At 45.6% G+C, this 17,533-nt stretch overlaps 1 protein-coding gene across 1 annotated transcript in view; it reads left to right on the plus strand.

The window, feature by feature from the left end:
• VILL (villin like) overlaps window positions 1-17,533 on the plus strand; it is a 219,245-nt gene that overhangs the window by 106,246 nt on the left and 95,466 nt on the right. The window contains exons 4-5 of the mRNA XM_063921788.1: window positions 8,851-9,047; window positions 9,757-9,865. Of these exons, the coding sequence (XP_063777858.1) occupies window positions 8,851-9,047; window positions 9,757-9,865 (306 nt within the window). The remainder of the gene's footprint in view (window positions 1-8,850; window positions 9,048-9,756; window positions 9,866-17,533) is intronic.

Here is a 17,533-nt window from a genome sequence, read left to right on the forward strand (position 1 = left end):
TCAAATCCAAAACACCAAATATCAGTAAAAAAAGGACTCCAAAACCTAAAATAAAATTGTCGGAGGAGAAGCGTAAATTTGCCAATATGCCATTTACCACACGGAGTGGTAAGGAACGGCTGAGGCCCTGGCCTATGTTCATGGCTAGTGGTTCAGCTTCACATGAGGATGGAAGCACTCAGCCTCTCGCTAGAAAAATGAAAAGACTCAAGCTGGCAAAAGCAGTAGCACCGCAAAGAACTGTGCGTTCTTCGAAATCCCAAATCCACAAGGAGAGTCCGACTCCAATTGTGTCGGTTGCGATGCCTGACCTTCCCAACACTGGACGTGAAGAGCATGCGCCTTCCACCATTTGCACGCCCCCTGCAAGTGCTGGAAGGAGCACCCGCAGTCCAGTTCCTGATAGTCAGATTGAAGATGTCAGTGTTGAAGTACACCAGGATGAGGAGGATATGGGTGTTGCTGGCGCTGGGGAGGAAATTGACCAGGAGGATTCTGATGGTGAGGTGGTTTGTTTAAGTCAGGCACCCGGGGAGACACCTGTTGTCCGTGGGAGGAATATGGCCACTGACATGCCTGGTGAAAATACCAAAAAAATCAGCTCTTCGGTGTGGAAGTATTTCAACAGAAATGCGGACAACAGGTGTCAAGCCGTGTGTTGCCTTTGTCAAGCTGTAATAAGTAGGGGTAAGGACGTTAACCACCTCGGAACATCCTCCCTTATACGTCACCTGCAGCGCATTCATAATAAGTCAGTGACAAGTTCAAAAACTTTGGGTGACAGCGGAAGCAGTCCACTGACCAGTAAATACCTTCCTCTTGTAACCAAGCTCACGCAAACCACCCCACCAACTCCCTCAGTGTCAATTTCCTCCTTCCCCAGGAATGCCAATAGTCCTGCAGGCCATGTCACTGGCAATTCTGACGATTCCTCCCCTGCCTGGGATTCCTCCGATGCATCCTTGCGTGTAACGCCTACTGCTGCTGGCGCTGCTGTTGTTGCTGCTGGGAGTTGATGGTCATCCCAGAGGGGAAGTCGTAAGACCACTTTTACTACTTCCACCAAGCAATTGACTGTCCAACAGTCCTTTGCGAGGAAGATGAAATATCACAGCAGTCATCCTACTGCAAAGCGGATAACTGAGGCCTTGGCATCCTGGGTGGTGAGAAACGTGGTTCCGGTATCCATCATTACTGCAGAGCCAACTAGAGACTTGTTGGAGGTACTGTGTCCCCGGTACCAAATACCATCTAGGTTCCATTTCTCTAGGCAGGCGATACCGAAAATGTACACAGACCTCAGAAAAAGAGTCACCAGTGTCCTAAAAAATGCAGCTGTACCCAATGTCCACTTAACCACGGACAAGTGGAGCAGGGCAGGGTCAGGACTATATGACTGTGACAGCCCACTGGGTAGATGTATGGACTCCCGCCGCAAGAACAGCAGCGGCGGCACCAGTAGCAGCATCTCGCAAACGCCAACTCTTTCCTAGGCAGGCTACGCTTTGTATCACCGGTTTCCAGAATACGCACACAGCTGAAAACCTCTTACGGCAACTGAGGAAGATCATCGCGGAATGGCTTACCCCAATTGGACTCTCCTGTGGATTTGTGGCATCGGACAACGCCAGCAATATTGTGTGTGCATTAAATATGGGCAAATTCCAGCACGTCCCATGTTTTGCACATACCTTGAATTTGGTGATGCAGAATTATTTAAAAAACGACAGGGGCGTGCAAGAGATGCTGTCGGTGGCCAGAAGAATTGCGGGACACTTTCGGCGTACAGGCACCACGTACAGAAGACTGGAGCACCACCAAAAACTACTGAACCTGCCCTGCCATCATCTGAAGCAAGAAGTGGTAACGAGGTGGAATTCAACCCTCTATATGCTTCCGAGGTTGGAGGAGCAGCAAAAGGCCATTCAAGCCTATACAATTGAGCACGATATAGGAGGTGGAATGCACCTGTCTCAAGCGCAGTGGAGAATGATTTCAACGTTGTGCAAGGTTCTGATGCCCTTTGAACTTGCCACACGTGAAGTCAGTTCAGACACTGCCAGCCTGAGTCAGGTCATTCCCCTCATCAGGCTTTTGCAGAAGAAGCTGGAGACATTGAAGGAGGAGCTAACACGGAGCGATTCCGCTAGGCATGTGGGACTTGTGGATGGAGCCCTTAATTCGCTTAACAAGGATTCACGGGTGGTAAATCTGTTGAAATCAGAGCACTACATTTTGGCCACCGTGCTCGATCCTAGATTTAAAGCCTACCTTGGATCTCTCTTTCCGGCAGACACAAGTCTGCTGGGGTTGAAAGACCTGCTGGTGAGAAAATTGTCAAGTCAAGCGGAATGCGACCTGTCAACATCTCCTCCTTCACATTCTCCCGCAACTGGGGGTGCGAGGAAAAGGCTCAGAATTCCGAGCCCACCCGCTGGCGGTGATGCAGGGCAGTCTGGAGCGACTGCTGATGCTGACATCTGGTCCGGACTGAAGGACCTGACAACGATTACGGACATGTCGTCTACTGTCACTGCATATGATTCTCTCAACATTGAAAGAATGGTGGAGGATTATATGAGTGACCGCATCCAAGTAGGCACGTCACACAGTCCGTACTTATACTGGCAGGAAAAAGAGGCAATTTGGAGGCCCTTGCACAAACTGGCTTTATTCTACCTAAGTTGCCCTCCCACAAGTGTGTACTCCGAAAGAGTGTTTAGTGCCGCCGCTCACCTTGTCAGCAATCGGCGTACGAGGTTACATCCAGAAAATGTGGAGAAGATGATGTTCATTAAAATGAATTATAATCAATTCCTCCGTGGAGACATTGACCAGCAGCAATTGCCTCCACAAAGTACACAGGGAGCTGAGATGGTGGATTCCAGTGGGGACGAATTGATAATCTGTGAGGAGGGGGATGTACACGGTGATATATCGGAGGATGATGATGAGGTGGACCTCTTGCCTCTGTAGAGCCAGTTTGTGCAAGGAGAGATTAATTGCTTCTTTTTTGGTGGGGGTCCAAACCAACCCGTCATTTCAGTCACAGTCGTGTGGCAGACCCTGTCACTGAAATGATGGGTTGGTTAAAGTGTGCATGTCCTGTTTATACAACATAAGGGTGGGTGGGAGGGCCCAAGGACAATTCCATCTTGCACCTCTTTTTTCTTTAATTTTTCTTTGCGTCATGTGCTGTTTGTGGAATGTTTTTTGGAAGGGCCATCCTGCGTGACACTGCAGTGCCACTCCTAGATGGGCCCGGTGTTTGTGTCGGCCACTAGGGTCGCTTATCTTACTCACACAGCTACCTCATTGCGCCTCTTTTTTTCTTTGCGTCATGTGCTGTTTGGGGAGGGTTTTTTGGAAGGGACATCCTGCGTGACACTGCAGTGCCACTCCTAGATGGGCCCGGTGTTTGTGTCGGCCACTAGGGTCGCTTAGCTTAGTCATCCAGCGACCTAGGTGCAAATTTTAGGACTAAAAATAATATTGTGAGGTGTGAGGTATTCAGAATAGACTGAAAATGAGTGTAAATTATGGTTTTTGAGGTTAATAATACTTTGGGATCAAAATGACCCCCAAATTCTATGATTTAAGCTGTTTTTTAGTGTTTTTAAAAAAAAAACACCCGAATCCAAAACACACCCGAATCCGACAAAAAAAATTCGGTGAGGTTTTGCCAAAACGCGGTCGAACCCAAAACACGGCCGCGGAACCGAACCCAAAACCAAAACACAAAACCCGAAAAATTTCAAGTGCACATCTCTACTTTTGTGTTGACTGAACCAATATATACATAGGAAGGCAACTTTTCAGTTCACTAAGAATCCTATTTGTGGGAATGTGAGTGGTCATGTCACTGGTTTCTAGTGACAGTCTAGTGACATACTGCATTCTCATGTATGCTGACTCAGGCAGAAAGATGGCCGCCTGCATTATGTGTAGGTGACAGATACACTTTCAGATACTCTGCTTATATTTATAGTATTGTTATAATGGATGCATTGGACATGGGGAGAAAGAGTTGTGCCATACTTAACTCAGGATTGCCTACTTTAAATAGCTCCTCTCCGGGAGAAGACTGGAGAGGAGACACAGCAGGAGACTTCAGGGGGCGGGGGCGGGCTGTGAGATCATTAAGCCCCACCCCCACATTGGGAAACGCTGCGATTCGTGGGTCCACAGGAAGGGGGCGGGGCTACAAATATGCAATTTGCGTAATTTTAACCCCTTCCCCACCCCACGGACTCGCGAATATGGCGGTATATCTCTTCATCCTGCCCGCATCACTAGGGTGCGAGCAGGATGCGGGAGACCTGCCTACTCTTCCAGGGATTGCGGTGGGCTACCCCAAAAATCGGGAGCCTCCCGCAGCTTCCGGGAGAGTAGGCAAGTATGACTTAACTACTTTTGAATAAAAGCATTTCAGGGAGTTGTGAAAGTAACACCTATCAGCGCAGTCATGTACTGCTACATCTGAGAGGCGCGTCATAAAAATGACGTACATCCAAATGTAAATGAGCCCCAAAGTTAGTAAGATCTACTTGTTGAAGAAAAGACACTGATATTTTGCAGAATTTGTTTGTGTGTTGTGCTTTACAAGAGGTTCCATATACTGTAAGTGGCCACGAGAAACTTTATTTAAAATGCATGTAGCCATAGGGATCATTGGGGGTAATTCTGAGTTGATCACAGCAGCAAGTTTGTTAGCAATTGGGCAAAACCATGTGCACTGCAGGGGGGGCAGATATAACATGTGCAGAGAGAGTTAGATTTGGGTGGGTTATTTTGTTTCTGTGCAGGGTAAATACTGGCTGCTTTATTTTTACACTGCAATTTAGATTTCAGTTTGAACACACCACACCCAAATCTAACTCTCTCTGCACATGTTATATCTGTCCCCCCTGCAGTGCACATGGTTTTGCCCAACTGCTAACAAATTTGCTGCTGCGATCAACTCAGAATTAGGCCCCATTGTGCCTTATTATAACCAATACAAGGAAATGGCACTGATGTTACCATTTAAATGTATGTATCTGTGATTTATTTCTTCCCCTCAAGAATGTAACAGCTGCATAATGGGGTTAAGGTGCAATCAGGGAGATTGCTGGACTATTCAGGGAGTCAGGGAGATTGCTGCTTTTTCAGGGAGTCTCCTGCAGAATGAGGGAGGGTAGGCAAGTATGAGTTGTGCACAAAAGCTGTAAAAGTCTTTTATTTGTGAGTAAAATAAAGTTACTTTTTTATGTGAAATATTCTTCAATTATAGGCCATTGGGTGCTTACTACAATACATGCTTATATCTGAATAGTTCTTAGATTAATTTGGCAACTTTAAAAAAGAAATTGCAGATATTAACGATTTCAAGTTATTCATTACACAAGTGATTAGGAAACTTACCCTGTTAATGTGGTCACCGAATAAACAATGAGACTTAGCAGGAAACTCATTGTTCACCATCAGTAATAAAGCAATTATCAGAGCCGGCCCTAACCATTATGATGCCCTAGGCAAGATTTTGGCTGGTGCCCCCTAGCACCACCGCTGGTTCCGCCTCTGACCTTGCACCTCTTTCCCAGCACCACCACCCCTCATCCATAGCAGTCCTTATTTTGGTGTTTGTACACCCTATATTTTAAATAGGAACAGTTCGCACATTTGGCACACAGCCCAAAAAGGGGTGTGTTTTTGCTGGCAAGGGGCATGGCCACACAATAGTAACCCCAATTCCAATTACGCCACACAGTACTGCAACTTTATCCACATTTGATCATGCAATAGTGTCCATAATTCATATTACATCCCAAAGTAGTATCACTTTACCTTATAAACGTTACTCCTCACAGTAGAGCCCCTTATTCACATTATATCACACTGAATTGCTCCTTATTCACATTACACCCCACCCTATTGCTCTTTATTTACATTAGACGACACAGTAGTGCCCTTTCTATATGCAATGCCACATAGTAGAGCACCTTATACACATAATGCCACACAGTAATGTCCCTTACACATATGAAACATATTATTAATGTCCTTATAAATATAATGTGCCTTACACATTATGACAACCTTTATTAATGCCCTTTTACACATAATGTCCCTTACACATATGCTGCACATTATTAATGCCCTTATACACATAATGACACACATAGTGCCCCCTAGACATTTGCTGCACATTATTAGTGCCCCTATACACATAATGACACACATACAGTAGTACCCTGTTACACATATACCGCACATTATTAATGCCCTTATACACATAATGACACACATAGTGCCCCTTACACATTTGCTGCACATTATTAGTGCCCCTATACACATAATGACACATACAGTAGTACCCTGTTACACATGTGCCACACATTATTAATGCCCTTATACACATAATGACACACATAGAGCCCCTTACACATATGTTGCACATTTTTAATGCATTTTTACATAACACACATAATGCTCCGTACACATATTCCGAACACTACTGCACAACCAACCCACTCACATGCACACAGCACTCACACTGCCACTAACACTGTGACCTCTGCCTCTGCTTGGATACAGATGTGTCCTCATAAATCTTGCCTTAGTGTTAACGATGGGCACATGTTTTTAATGAAAATGCATCTTATTTGCATTGCTATGTGGCTAGGATGCACAAGCAGCTTCTACTGATTAAAATGATATGCAGCATGTCTATATACTGTGTGAGACTGTGGCTGTATCTGCATATGAAATGCTACATACAGAATATAGGCATGCCACATATCATTTTAATCAGCAGAAGCTGCTGATGCCCCTAGGTATATCAAATGCCCTAGGCAATTGCCTAGTTTGCCTATGCCTATGACCGACTCTGGCAATTATAATAAGGAACTTGATGCATTCAATAATATTGACATCAAAATACCTTGCAGTTTGTTTGCTCAGTGATACCAGTATGTAAACGCTGACAGCTAAATATGCACCAGAGATTGTAGAAAACAGCCTGGGCTTATCAGTATGAGCAGTGACAACTGAAGCATAGGCTGCAGAGTTTATTATCATATCTTTTGTGAAGTAGCCTATTGGTACCACTAGGAATTATGGCAGCCCAGTAGTAAATTGGGACTCATTCCTTAGAAGGCTGTTCTATAAATGAGGCCTACTGGAGAAATGCAGAACCTGATTCAGATGTTTTTAAGAACATACGTACTTATCTAGATGATTCCATTGCCCATTTCGTTGTTCACCTTATTCTTTTCTTCTGCACATCCCCAATGCTAAGCTTATTTTATGATACTATGAAGCCCATCTACAAAGTGCACCTCAAACCACCACTGAGATGCCTTCATTTAGAATTCACAGATCCTAACTGAGCACCTCCCATCACTGCTTGCTAAATGCACTACCTGCAGTGTTGGAAATATGTGTATACATGTGATGGTATATGGCAGGGTAGAGTGTTTCTGACCCAAGGAACAGTCCAGTGGCTTAACCAGTAGTGTGGTTTATTTAGAAGCGAAGGTACAGCTAAACTCACTGTTACACTGGTTGAGGCATGAAGTGGAGTGGGGTTGTGACGGCTCACCAGCCAGTGACTGTCCTCTGGATGCGGGTAGCAGTGCAGGATGCTGGAACAGCGGTAACCCTAGTAAAAACAGGAGGTCTGTTGGAGCTAAGGTGGAGATGTCCATCTCCGACTACTCTATGTGACTCTACACAGTATAAAAATGGCACCATGCATGTGCAGTATTAACTCTGGTGGTAGCCATATTAGTTAGGGTATAAAGCATCCGCGGAGTAGCCATTTTGGAGTATGCGCAGTAGTGGTCTCCTATTCTAACACTGTTATTTGTATGTGCAAACTTTATGCAGATTGAACAAAAACAGAGTCAGTCCTTTAAAAAGGAGCACTAAATAGCATTTGCACTGCAGACCATTTTACCTTGTTAGAAATGATTGTTTCCTTGCTAGTCTTGTTAGTAACATACTGTCAGTAAATGATTATATGTCTAACTCATATAATGTCTGGGGCTACTGTAGGTCTCAGTATGATGAGACTAATGATACTAGTTGTGTAGTGAAAGATGAGGAAGTTATGTCCAAAAGGAAGAGAAAAGAGGTGATCCATGTGGAGTGTGGATAGGGTGAAAAGAGTGAGGCACTGATCCATGTGGAGACTGGATAGAGTGAAGAGAGATTAGCTGACCCATGTGCGGATTGAGTAGAGGGGGAAGTGAGGCACTGACACATGTTAAGGCTCGATAGGGGGAAGAGTGAGGCACGGACCCATACAGAGGCTGGATAGAGGGAAGAGAGAGGAGCTGACCCATGGAGAATTTGGACAGTGGGAGAAGTGAGGCACTGAGTCATGTGGAGGCTGTATAGGGGTAGGATAAAGAGATGTCTCACATGCAGGTTGGATAGAAGAAGAAAGAGGACCTGACCCATGTGGAAGATAGATAGAAGAAGAAAGAGGAGCTGATCTATGTGAAGGCTGCACAGAGAGAGGAGAGAGGTCCTGAACCCATGTGGAGGTGGGTTAAGAGAAGAGAGTGGAGCTGACTGATGTGGTGGCTGGATTTAGGGAGAGAAAAAAAGGGAGAGTGGGAGGACACGGAGGAACGAATCAGGGTTGCTGGACATGGTAGAAGTGCTAGACACTGGGAAGTACAGTAAGTTCTGTAAATCACTATTTTTTTTACTGTATTAAGATATTAGTTCAACTAAAACTAAATAGCAAAATACTACACAATTTAATTGGATTTAAGTACAGTTAGACTAATATGTCTCCAGTTATCCTTTTCATGGTATCTCTTGTTTGTTTTTGATCTGCAATTTGCTTTCTTTTTACAGATCAAGAAATCGAACAGTGGCATGTCCAGTGATCTCCACTACTGGATAGGAAAGGACAGCACTCAGGATGAACAAGGAGCTGCTGCAGTCTACGCAACCCAGCTGGACGATGCTTTAGGGGGGAGCCCAATACAACATAGAGAGGTGCAGGGGAATGAATCAGCCACCTTTAAAAGTTACTTCAAGAATGGAGTAATGTAAGTGCTTAGATTACGCTTTTTCAATGGTAACTTTTGCTCAGTCTGAATGTTCTGCAGTTATCAGTCCTTGACAATATATAGATGATCCTAGTTAGCAGCATGAGACCTGATTCATGTTTGTAAGGAATTGCACAGCAACAATGAAGCAGATGTGCAATCCCACGTCATTAAAATTCTAATGCAGCAGGAGGCGTCTGCAGGAGATAGACGTTCCCTGTATGCATTAGCAAGGACCCAAGTGCTGCGCCTGAGGCCACAGTCTCAGATCACCATTGTGACCATTGGTCATGACTCCCGATGCTTTTCGGCACTGGCCAGTCTGCGTAAGCTGAAGGGGGTTTGGAGCACACCCCAGTGTCACATGAGCATGTTCCCGCCTTTTTCGTATCAAAACTTTATATACATGCAGGCATATAGTTAGATAGATATATACAGTAAGTGACATATATGTTTGTTCAGGTATCTGTATAATGCGTAGGTGTGAGACAGTGATGTGCCCACTTTAAATGAGGTGCTAGTGTATGTCATAATACCACAGATTTAATTTAAAAATGCATTGAGAGTTATTTGGTTTTCACAAATGTATTTAGATGAAGATTTCCTGAATATTACATTATTTAGATGTATTTTTATATTAGAACTACATTGTAATCTGTTTTCCTGTACAGTAGATGTTTTTTACGCAGTTTCTGTTTTCATTCTACAGCTACAAGAAAGGAGGAGTCGCCTCAGGATTTAAACATGTGGAGACAAACATGTACAACATACGTCGTTTACTTCATGTAAAGGGGAAAAAACATGTCTCAGCCACTGAGGTATGTGAGCGGTTGTAGTCTGGGTGTGTTAAGCAGCTGAAATGTAAATATCTTTCAGTTTCATTTGTATAGAAATGAGCAAATGTGATTTGCTGACTGAATGGCCATAGGGGTAGGGTAGGGTGTGTGAGAGAACTGGGTGCAGAAGAGATGGCTCTTGTGTCAGAGAATGGGGTCCTGGGGAGATGGCTGGGGTGCCAGAGATTGGGATGCTGAAGAGATGGCTGGGGGTGTCAGAAAATGGATGTCGGAGAGATGGCTGGGGTGTCAGAGAATGGGGAAACACCCGGGCATCTCCAGCGTTAGTGCTGATGAAAAAAAACCCTAAAACAGTGGGTTTATAGCTAAAAAAAAATACACACCTAGCAGGGTGTGTACTTAATTCCCGGGATGCAGGGGATAAGTGCAAGAGGGGGTGAGCATCTGCAAGAGGGGGGTGAGCATCTGCAAGAGGGGGGTGAGCAGGCGAGGTGAGTACCGCAGGGATCACCCGCATCAACGCTGATTACCGGCCGCATAGCGGCACCTGAGAATCAGCATAAGCTATTACACTGTTAAGCACGCCCCCGACCAATAGGAGTCCTTGGGTGGGCTTAACTCCATAACAGCTTATGATGATTCCCGGGCACCGTCACTCTGTACGGCTGTCCACAGGTTTGGACTAGACCACAGGGGAACAGGGGAAACCACCAGTGGGCCCCACTGCCTGGGGGCCGCCCACCTGCTCTAAGGATCAGATTCCAGATTGTGCACTTGAATTATACATTATATGTTACCTTATACTGGACTATGGTTTATTTTCTACAGTGCATTGCTGTTATTAATCTGTTATTAATCTGATACATTATCATGCATGCAGCAACTGAATTTACTGTATATATTTATGAAGGGGCCCAGACACTCTGTAATGGCTAGTCAAACCAATGAGGTGGCAGACCACTCTGCAGACTGGCCACACCCCTAAACATGGGCCACTGCCATTGCATTTCTCCGGTGGGCCCTACATGCCCCAGTCCGACACTGGTTGCCCCCGGAGAGTCAGTCGGTAGCATGCCCGGAAATCTTCCGGGTAGCCAGCACTGACAGCGCTGGCTACCCCAGAAGATTTCTGGGCATACCACTGAAGAGGTTAATACATTTAAGTGATACTAGAATAATGTTAATAAATGGGCCCCCGAAGTCTTGAACAGGGACAAAGGAATATCTGAGAACAGCCATTGGCTTAAGCTTACCAAACTGACTGATCCACGGCAGGGAAATATTTGCATAGAGTTCTATAGGGTGGCCATTTTTCATTTCAAGGTCTCTGTGGAAGCATCAAATGCAACATTGGCATACCCTCCAACTGTACCTTTTTAGCAGGTACAGGACCTTTTTTTATGGTCTGTACCAATTTTTGGCTCGCCAAACTTCCATTGAAAGTATAGGAAAAGGGGCGTTACCGCGTCCCCTCTTTCCGTGGCCACGTCCCATTTTCTAATTTGTACTGATTTTTATGTGTAGAATGTTGGAGGGTATGCACTAGGGAGAATGGGGTCAGCCTCACTCTGGATCAGCCTATCTACAGTGAATTCCCACTCCCAGGGTTGCAGCATCTAGAGCACGTTGCATGCACGTACAGTAGTTCCGCTGCTGTTTAGGACCAAGGTACTTTCTAGTGCCCCGTAAATGAGATAAAGAAGGAGAGAAGCAGAGAGTGAATGTAGGTAGAAAAGTGGAGGTCAACGTCACTATATTTAAAGGGTAACTCCAATGATAAATAATGTTTTCTGATTGAAATCACAATGCTCGGTACTATAACTTACGGGAATCACTACTCATGCTTGAAATAGTACTTCTGCCTGAAATAGGCTGTTAAAAAACACTGTTGCTGTCATTTGACTAATAGGTCGAGTAGCTGCATTAATGGTTTCTATTGCTATAGATGTTGCTTAAGAAGGTCAATTATTCACAACCTGTGACGTGTCTGGAACAGCATGGGGCTAACACAAAGCTGGAAACAAAGTGAGTGTAAATCACTCATAGAAATTTGTATATTTGCACATATATCGCCTGGTTTATTACAAGTCATCATCATAAGCAGGGGAGTCACTGTGTGGGTGAAATACATGTCACTAAAAAGAGGTGGGGCCTCTTGGGGAGGGATGAAGCCCGTATGAGACGGGCGTAGCCTCACTTCCGACCCTGTTTTCATCACTCCGACGGTCCCAGAGATGTTGCACATATATCGCAAATATATACAAGTCATCATCATAAGCAGGGGAGTCACTGATCCTCTGTGTGGGTGAAATACATGTCACTAAAAAGAGGTGTGGCCTCATGGGGAGGGGTGAAGCCCATATGAGAAGGGCGTAGCCTCACTTCCGACCCTGTTTTCATCACTCCGACGGTCCCAGAGATGTTGCACATATATCGCAAATATATACAAGTCATCATCATAAGCAGGGGAGTCACTGATCCTCTGTGTGGGTGAAATACATGTCACTAAAAAGAGGTGTGGCCTCATGGGGAGGGGTGAAGCCCATATGAGAAGGGCGTAGCCTCACTTCCGACCCTGTTTTCATCACTCCGACGGTCCCAGAGATGTTGGGCTGCCTCCGGAGTCTGCAGTGCCGGTTCCTACACTGTTACAGGAGCCTAGTGCTGCACGTAATGTGCTGTCATTGAGGAGGAGCCAGAATTTTGGTGTCAGCCCCCCCCCCCCCTTCCCCCTCTGCCCGCACACCCATAGTGATGCCACTGTTGTAAGCGTACTCGCTGTAACCAGGTGCGACAGACACAGGAATATATGCACTTACCCGCTGGTCTGCATGGGCCACATTTGCATGAATACGCCCTTACAGCATTTTGCCTATGGGAGAACACCTCTTCCTGCCCCCTGTCCCGACTCTTAGGTTACAAGATTTCAGGGGCAGATGCAGGATTTGTAAGGTGTGTGTGTGTGTGTGTGTGTGTGTGTGTGTGTGTGTGTGTGTGTGTGTGTGTGTGTGTGTGTGTGTGTGTGTGTGTGTGTGTGTGTGTGTGTGTGTGTGTGTGTGTGTGTGTGTGTGTGTGTGTGTGTGTGTGTGTGTGTGTGTGTGTATATATACACATATACAGGTTCAGTATTCCATATCCAAAATGCTTGGGACCAGAGGTATTTTGGATATCGGATTTTTCCGTATTTTGGAATAATTGCATACCATAATGAGATATAATGGCGATGGGACCCAAGTCTAAGCACAGAATGCATTTATGTTTCATATACACCTTATACACACAGCCTGAAGGTCATTTTAACCAATATTTTTAATTCTTTTGTGTATTAAAAATGTAGATTTATTATATTTTTTTTTAGTTGTTCATTGTCAAATATATCATATTCAAGGTCAATGAATATCTTCTGTAGACTATAAAGACTCCCCGTCAATTAGCACGAGTTGTGCTTTTTGAAAAATGTATTTATTTTGCTTATTAAATACATTTTAGCCAATATTGATAAATTAGCCAATAATTCCCTCTATTGTTGAATTATGTAATGCATATGTAATCTTTAAAACCAGTTTGATGAATGAGCAGTTTAAGATCAGAGAAGAAATAAGAACCTATGGAATAACAAGAGTGAATCTGAAAACACACAAAGCTTGTCGTGTTAAATTCACCCTCTGTGGCTACATTTCTATACTGATCTAAAGACTGACATTGCTTGCTGTAATTCGGTGAATTGAGGAGTGACAGAAACCCCAGCTTTACCGTAAGTAAAGCAAAAAAGCAAGCAACTGGGCAAAACCATGTTGCCTGTAGGTGGGGCAGATGTAACATGTGCACACAGATTTAAAAAAAATTCTGTGCAGGGTAAATACTGGCTGATTTTGCATGTAGCCCACAAAATACTGGACAGCTTTAATGTTACACTGCAATTCAGATTTCAGTTTGAACACATCGCATCCAAATCTAAAGCTCTCTCTGCACATGTTACATCTGCCCACCTGCCAATGCACCATGGTTTTGCCTAGTTGCTTGCTTTTTTACTAACAAACGTAAGTTAGGCCCACTGTCTCCTTGTCCTGCTTGATCAGTGTCTTGTCATCTTCACTTTATCCCAAGCCTAATGTTTTTGCTGTGCCTGTACTGTATATCATAGTCACATAACATTTGACAGAAAATGGTCTTTTAACTGTTACATAGCAGGTGTTGAGCATGTCAGTTTTTATGTATAAATCTTATTTATGCTTGGAATACCAAACTACAACTATGGATACGGATGGCTTTATGCTGAATTGGACATACCCCACAAAAGTATACACTTGCACTGCACATGCTCACAGAACAACTGGAGAGGTGAGATGGGGGGAGGCTAATTGTGTCACCATTACAACCATACATTATAGCTCCCTAGGGGATCGGTATGGTATCCCGGCGTACAGGATGCTGGCTCTCACTGTACCGACAGCGGCATCTCGTCCACCACAATGCCCGCAACGGGGCGAGCGAATTGAGGCCCCTTGTGAAATTGCTGCGCTCGCCCAGCTGTGGACTTGGTGGCTCGCTTCATTTGCCACAGGTTCTATTCTCCCTCTGTGGGTGTCACGGACACCCATAGAAGGAGAATCACCTTCCTCGCAGGTATTCCGACGGCAGCATTGTACCCCTGTCGGGATTTTGGTGTTGGTATTGCGACCGCCGGAATCCCGATGGTCGGTCTTTAAAAAATGCATACCCTCCCTATGTCTCAGATCAGTTCTAAGATTGAGTATAGTTCTCACACATCCAAGAAGTGGGCTAACCTGTGGCTGAGTAGTTTCCGCTGGTTAGATATCACCCTGGGTGTGGCTTAATAGAAGACAATGTTTGGTTTACAGTCAATATGTCAACACCAAATAGTCAACATGCATTATGTCAACAGGTACAAAAGGTCAACATCTACAAAAGATCGACATGTTCAAAAGGTGGACATGCCTATGGTCGGCACACAATGGTCGACATGTTTTTTATGGTTTTTGGGCCAAATCTGGAATATTTCATGTTACTGTATCTGACCATCATCACTACTAGGGAAGCCAATCCCGGGATCGGAAATTGGCGGGATCCCGGGATTTAGGTCCCTATACGGCCTGGATTCAGTCCCGGGCTTGGAAGCTCCAATCCCGGGGATTGAGGGTTCAGTGTTGAGCATTCTCTGGACACTCAGACGCTGCCCGGCTTCCTCCTCCCGGCTCCCCAGCGCAGCATGACGCTGCACCGTCACCCACCGCCAGGAGAGACGAGATGATGTTTCCCACCCGTCAGCTTGCGCTACATGGTGAGTTATGTGTGCGGGGTGGGGTGAGGGGGTGGCCACATAGGGAAAAGCCAATCCCGGGTATCCCTGGAATCCCAGATATCCCGGGATTGAACAGTTTTCAATCCTTATACCCAGGATTGAAAAAATGGCCCGGGACTGGCCTCCCTAATCACTACTAACGTATATCCTCGCCACACAGGTTATCATTCCCAATAGATATAGTAAATAAAATAAATATGAAAAACACCAAAAACATGTGTTGACCATTTGTGTGCCGATCCAATGTCATGTAGACCTTTTGTACCTGTCGACCTTAAGCACAGTCGACTTTTTGTACATATCAACCTAATGCATGTCGATCATATGGTGTCGACCTATTGCCAGTCGACCAATACAGTGTCAACCTATCATCCGGATACCATCACCCTCCAGTAACCAGGTAACATGCTGCTCTGATTGTGTGATTACAATGCAGTCTTTGGCACCACTGTGACTAGAAAGGGAACTAAATGGAATGGCTTAGAATGTGAAATGGGATACATTCAGCATGCCGGCGGTCGGGATGCCGGCAGTCGAATCCCAACCTTGGCCGGCAACAGAAATTTTTTGGGACCGGCACACTAACGTCTCTAGTGGCCCCCATGTTCTGCCGTATATCTACGCCCCCTGACTCGTGGCATGCCCCCACCTGTCTCCATGCAAATGGGGGCGTACTGCGAGTCCATGCCCCCCTGAATCACGGCACACCTCCGTCTGTATATACAGTATATATATGTGTGTGTGTGTGTGTGTGTGTGTGTGTGTGTGTGTGTGTGTGTGTGTGTATATATATATATATATATATATATATATATATATATAGAAAACAATGGTGCAAATAGCGCTGCTACCTGGATAACAAGACTAGTATAATTTTAAATTAGAAAGTTCAAGAACACTTCCCCTATTCAGGGGGGCTGCTAGAAAGGTCGTCTCGGGTGGACTCTATTTCAAAAGTCCAAATGGATAAAATGTGCAAATGGTAGAACCCAGCGCCTTCTGTGTTATGCAAACTCCAAGTGGGAAGTAAATAATAATATGCATACCACATCCCATGTATATATCAAGCGTGTAGTATGAATCGTATTTCTCCTGATGCCGGTCTTCCAGCTTTCCCACTGACTCCGTAGGCGGTCCGTATGAAAATGAGAAGAATACCACACAATAGTGTAATATTGCCAACATATATAAAGGTGTGCATAAATCAATTTCTGATGTGATTAGTGGTTGTGCCTTTAAATAAATGGTGCACCCAGTGTCACAATTGAATTACCGTGAAAAAGTGCCCACCGCCTAAGGTAGTATAAAAATAAGTACCCTCAGGACTTGCAAAGCTTGCATGTAGAGGTATCTTTAAAAGTTTCTTCTCCTGAGGTTCATGCTAGGGACCCATACCATTCCTTTCAACCAGGACGATCATGGATTACACAGATTCTCTAGCATGAACCTCAGGAGAAGAACCTTTTAAAGATACCTCTACATGCAAGCTTTGCAAGTCCTGAGGGTACTTATTTTTATACTACCTTAGGCGGTGGGCACTTTTTCACGGTAATTCAATTGTGACACTGGGTACAGGAGGGTTAGGCTGCGGTGGGGAGGGTTAGGTTTAGGCTGCGGAAAGGGGGTAGGTTAGGTTTAGGCACCACTGGGGAGCAGAGGAGGATTTACCACAACGCAACCAAGGCGGCTGCTTAGGGCCCTGAGGGTTTCAGGGGGCCCACCGATAAGGCTGTATGGAGGGCATTTCCGGCGGACCGTGACCGCTGTCAAAAATGTCGGAGCACTGGGCTGGCTGAATACTCCCAGCAGGCTGTCAGTGATTAGACAGCTATTGGATGCCAACTCCAGCACATGCCTATGTCTCTAGTCCTGCAGTGTTGTAAGCCTCGATCACTCACATACAATGCGGTCAGTGAGTGAGGGTGTAATAATGGGTTATGGGGACCTGCTACATTCAGAGAGGGCAGCACCCGTCTAAAATGCAAACTGAGTGGTGTAATAATGGAAGGAAGTTAGCGGTGAGGGGACATGGGGGTCATTCCGACCCGATCGCTCGCTGCAGTTTGTCGGAGCGCAGCGATCGGGTCAGAACTGGGCATGCGCCGCAGTACACCGGCGCATGGCAGTCGTCGGCGGTCGCTGGGCGGGAGGGGGCCAACGCAGGTGTGGCCGGACCGTTGGGGGGGCGGCGGCTGCATGACGCATCACGCAACCGCTGCGGCCAGCGGCAGCGAGACACAGCTCCCGGCCAGCCACAGGAGCTGCGCTGGTCGGGAGTTACTCCACAGATACAAAGGCATCGCCTGTGGGATGCTTTTGTATTTGTGCAGGGGGCCGGCACTGACACGCGGGGTGGACTAGCTCTG

The sequence above is a fragment of the Pseudophryne corroboree genome, chromosome 5 (assembly GCF_028390025.1).
Source record: "Pseudophryne corroboree isolate aPseCor3 chromosome 5, aPseCor3.hap2, whole genome shotgun sequence".
Taxonomy (NCBI): Eukaryota; Metazoa; Chordata; class Amphibia; order Anura; family Myobatrachidae; genus Pseudophryne; species Pseudophryne corroboree.